Here is a 4,974-nt window from a genome sequence, read left to right as displayed (position 1 = left end):
CAGCATTTTATCGAGTCTTATTTTTGTTTAAAAAAATAATGATAAGAACTTGCTTTTTGTTGATAAAATAAAATCAGTCTAATATTTTCTCAAGTTTAGTGAGTGGTGCGGATAGTTTTACCGGTAATACCGAAACCAAAAACCTGTATCCCGGGAATAGTTTTCTAACACCGAATAAAGGTTTAACGTCCTTCTAAAACCATTTTTTTTGTATTGATAAATAACAAGGTTATAAATTAGACTTGAAGAAATATTCAATTTTACTAAAAATAAAATTCACCATTTTTTAACAAAAGGTTTGCTGCTCGAGTTTTTATTCATTGCCGCGTGAAATTTAACATTATTATAACAGTCTTATCGGGTACACGAATCTATGAATACGCGTGTTTTCACATCGTATTATTTTCGGAAAAACCATCGATAAAACGTTTCTTAAAAGTGATAATTATCACTTTAAAATATGTCTCAGCATTCATATAAGGACAAGCGAGTGTTAAAATTTATTTCAAACTACTGAAAGTCTTGAAATATCGAATATTCTGTTTGTCGGATTGATACTATTGTTGACACTCAGTGACCCGAGCAGAAGGTGATAACTAACCTCAAAAACGTTTGAAAAGGCGCAACTCGTTTTTTGATCGTCGTCAAGTTAAAAAGTGAACTTCTGCGGAAGTAGACTTCTTTCCCGCCATGGCGGGAACATCCCCAGGGGATCCTCCCTATCCGATTGAGGGAACCTTACCAGCCTACATGGCAACACGCCGTAACGATGGAATACTTCGTGTGCTATTGCTCCGTGCTAAAGTAGTTAGAGAATCGAATGAAAATGATGTCAGTCAAACTCCAAACTCTCAAATTAGTCAGCAAGTGGAGCAAGATAGATTGCCATCAAACCCATTCTTAATTGCCCGTTCTATCGAAGCTGTTATCGGGTATGAAAATCGATCGTTGGTAACCGCCACAAAAGAAGCACGGGGTACACGATATGTTCTCCGTACTCAGTCTCCCCAAGTGTACAAGGCTCTTTTGGAAATGTCGCATCTACTTGATGAAGATAAAACTCCAGTGGAAGTGGTTGATCATCCCAGGTACAATTTTACAAAAGGGATAGTATACGACGTGGATACCATCAAAGTCCCAGATCAAGATCTTCTAAATGAACTGAAGAACCAAGGAGTCACAGCCGTCAGACGGATAACAAAAACAGAGAACAAAGTTGTTAAAAATACACCGCTGATAATACTTACGTTCCGAGGAACAATTCGTCCCGATCATATATTCTTTGGTTTCATCCGCATCAATGTACGAACATATTACGACAATGTACAAATATGCCGTAACTGTGCAGCTTACGGACATTCCCCTAAGAATTGCACAAGTGAAACGGTGTGCCTTACTTGCTCCCAAAGCCATCAAACTCTGGAAAACCAACCTTGCCCCAATCCTCCTTACTGCTGTCATTGTGAAGGTGGTCATTCTCCGGTGAGCAAAGTCTGTCCTGTTTTTCGGAAAGAAGAAGCAGTGATACGTCTTAAAACTGATCGGGGAATTTCTTTCATCGAGGCGCGAAAAGAAATAGAAGAGTCGTCGAAGGCTCCTAGCTACGCCAGTAAAGTGCAAGGCCGTTTGAACGATAGCTCCGATAAAGACCGAGAGATTAAAATTCTTCGTGACGAGCTTGAAAAAATTCGCGAGCAAATGAAGGATTACGTTGCACTAAAATCGGAGCTCGAAGCCCTTAAGCAAAACATCAATCTTTCTGCACCATCAACCATTTATCAAAATAAAACATCTGAACCAAAAGAAACACACCAGACTAATACTTCGAACGATAAAACTCAACAACTCGAAAAAACGCACATCTCTCGGAAAGACTCGGGACCGAAACAATCGAAAACAAATAACCAACCAAAACCTCAACGAATCTCGAAAAGCTACTCCCTAAATTCTATAAATCGAATCGCCACTAGAAGCATGAGCAGAAAAAGAAATTTGGATATATCTCCCACATCAACAGATTCCGATCTAAAGAGATTTTCAACCTGCCCGGAACCTAGTCAAGAGGTGATCATATCCACTGATGACACCGAGATGCTCTCTAGCGACCACGAATAAAACAACTTTTGCTTCATAAATAATCACCTAATATTTATTGTTTCTAAATGTCCAACTACACAAAAATAACTGATCAGCAACTTATCAACAATATATCCAAAAAACAAACAACCACTGTTCTTCCACAAAACACTACCGTCTCAGCTGTCGCTGACGGCTGCCAACCGGAATCTTCAGATCTAAGCACACAGGACATCACAAGACGAATCAACACCATCGTACCGTCGCTTCCAAAAAACAACGTAGACAATCTTGCCACAGAAGCTTCGCAATCATCACTTCCCCCGCATAGCCTTTCACAGGCCCCACCGTTGATCCAAGGGACTTCGGTGGTTGCTAGTGTTTGGCAACCGGGGGGTACTAAGGTCAGTATCCAATCCGCTATGAACGAAACTGTTCCTACTCGACCACCAATTCCAGGATTTGCGGCAGACTGGGACCCAGGCGAGGGAACCAGCTCTCGTTTCGCTCCGAAAAATACTTCCTCAATCCCAGCATCGCATCTTCTCAACGTAAAACACATTTCCAACAAACAAGCCGAAACCCGGACACTTTCGATAGCAAGTGACTGCTGCGAATCTCGAGCTCAACTGAGGAATAGTAATCCCGCCCGCTGTCAAGCTCGCCAGTGGAACACCTCCCCGCTCAACACTCCCGAGGACCTCGCATGTAGAGAGCAACACAAGGTCAACTCTCTTTTGCTCAACACCTACCCCGGCGTCTCAATCCATCTACCAAACGAAAATATCTCTGAGCTGGAGACGAGTGAAAACAACAACAATCATCTGAGTCGCTCGCCATTACCTCCCCCGCACAGCCTTTCACAGGCCCCGCCGTTGATCCAAGGGACTTCGGCGGTCGCTAGTGATCGGCAAACGGGAGGTCTAAAGGTTCGTTCATCCTCTTTCATAAGCCGAACATCAGCTATCGCTTCCAATTTTCCACAGTTTAAGGCATCTGAACCTACAGAAGACATCATCAGCTTTAACCAGATTTTTCACACCGAAACAGCACAATTCCCCCCGCACGGCCTTTCACAGGCCCCACCGCAGATCCAAGGGACTGCGGTGGTTGGCAGTGATCGGCAACCGGGAGGTACCAAGGTCAGTACCCTCTCCGATATGAATGAAACAGTTACTACTGCTTCGCCACTTCTAGGCTCTTCACCAAATTCGGACCCCGAAAAAGAATTTCCACCACGTTCGGAATCAAATGATTCTTGTGAATCTCGACAGCAACCGCAAAATAGCAGAATCACCAGCTGTCTGGCCCTTCAGTGGAACATCAATGGTTTGATGAACAATTTAAACGATCTTGCTCTCCTCGTCACTCGCAACCCTCCAGATGTTCTCGCTCTCCAAGAATTGCATAGAATAAACTCTCCTCATCTTAACTCCTGGCTTGGCGGTAGGTATAAATGGTACACAAAAAACGGAGAGACCAGATACCAAAACGTAGCGATTGTTGTTCGAAATCCTATTCCACATACTGTTATCAATTTGAGTAGTCCTCTCCTCGCGATCGGTATTAAAACCGAATCTCTTACACCGACTTCGTATGTGTCAATTTATTTGCCACCTGGAAAAATCTCTGATTTGGAAAAACATTTGACTGAGCTACTCTCTCAACTCGACCAGCCGTTTATAATACTCGGAGATTTTAATGCTCATCACCGATCTTGGGGATCCTCGAAGTCGGATTCTCGCGGTGATATCATATCCAAAATAACAGAAAAACTTGACCTCACGATTCTCAACAATGGCTCCGATACTTTCATGAGAGGCCAAACCAGATCAGCCATAGATCTGTCCATATGCTCACCAGGTTTCGTCAGTTCAGTTGATTGGAGAGTTCATCATGACACCAGAGGAAGCGATCATTTTCAAATTGAAATAACCAAGAGAACAACTATTCCCATGCTACAACGTAAAAAAAGATGGTGCTATGATAAAGCAGATTGGGAAAACTTCGAAAATCTGTTACTAGAGAGGGTAGACTCTCACACCCATTACTCAGTGAACGATCTCACCAGCATCATCTTTGAAGTCAGTCAAGAAAGTATTCCCCGTTCAGGAGGCCGAATAGGTAAAAAAGCGACTCACTGGTGGAATGATGAAGTCAAGGCTGCCGTTAAAAATAGACGCAAGCATTTACGTGCCCTCAAAAAACTACCTTTAGGAGACCCGCGATATATTGAATATCATCACAATTATTGTACGGCAAGGAATTCTTGTCGGAAAATCATAGCTGATAGCAAACAACGCTGTTGGGAAGATTTCTTAGATGGAATAAGTTCCCAATCCTCGAGTTCCGAACTATGGCGAAGGGTAAATTCTTTGAGTGGAAAACGTAGATCACAGGGTTTCTTTATAAAAGTGAATGGAAATTTTACTGAGGAACCATCTGAGATAGTAGAAGGCCTTGGAAATTATTTTGAGGATCTCTCTGCATCGATCAACTACGATCATGATTTTCTAGCATTGAAATCTAAAATAGAAGCAGAAGATATCACTTTCAATCAAATGATCAACTTAGAATGTGACTACAATCAGACTTTCAGCATGAATGAACTTCTTTTTGCTCTAGACAGTTCAAGCGGACAGTCTACGGGACCTTGTATGATTGGGTATCCCATGCTCAAACGTCTTCCTCTACCAGTAAAATCGGCACTTTTAAAATGTTACAACAATCTTTGGTGTGATGGAACTTTCCCAACAAGCTGGAGCAACAGTTATGTTGTTCCGATCCCAAAAAATGGCACACAATGTCGTGAGCCTAGCCACTTTCGTCCGATAAGTCTCACGAGCTGCCCTTCGAAAGTCTTTGAGAGGATGGTAAATCGTCGCTTAACAACCCTGT

At 42.4% G+C, this 4,974-nt stretch overlaps 1 protein-coding gene across 1 annotated transcript; it reads left to right on the top strand.

Annotated features, from left to right (window-relative positions):
• The first annotated feature begins 690 nt into the window (after positions 1-690).
• LOC129738082 (uncharacterized) lies at positions 691-2,115 on the top strand. Its single transcript, XM_055729267.1, has one exon. The coding sequence runs from the start codon at positions 691-693 to the stop codon at positions 2,113-2,115; it is 1,425 nt and encodes a 474-aa protein (XP_055585242.1).
• The last annotated feature ends 2,859 nt before the right edge of the window (positions 2,116-4,974 follow it).

Source organism: Uranotaenia lowii, chromosome 1 (genome assembly GCF_029784155.1).
Source record: "Uranotaenia lowii strain MFRU-FL chromosome 1, ASM2978415v1, whole genome shotgun sequence".
Classification (NCBI taxonomy): domain Eukaryota; kingdom Metazoa; phylum Arthropoda; class Insecta; order Diptera; family Culicidae; genus Uranotaenia; species Uranotaenia lowii.
This window is presented reverse-complemented; position numbering and strand designations above follow the sequence as displayed.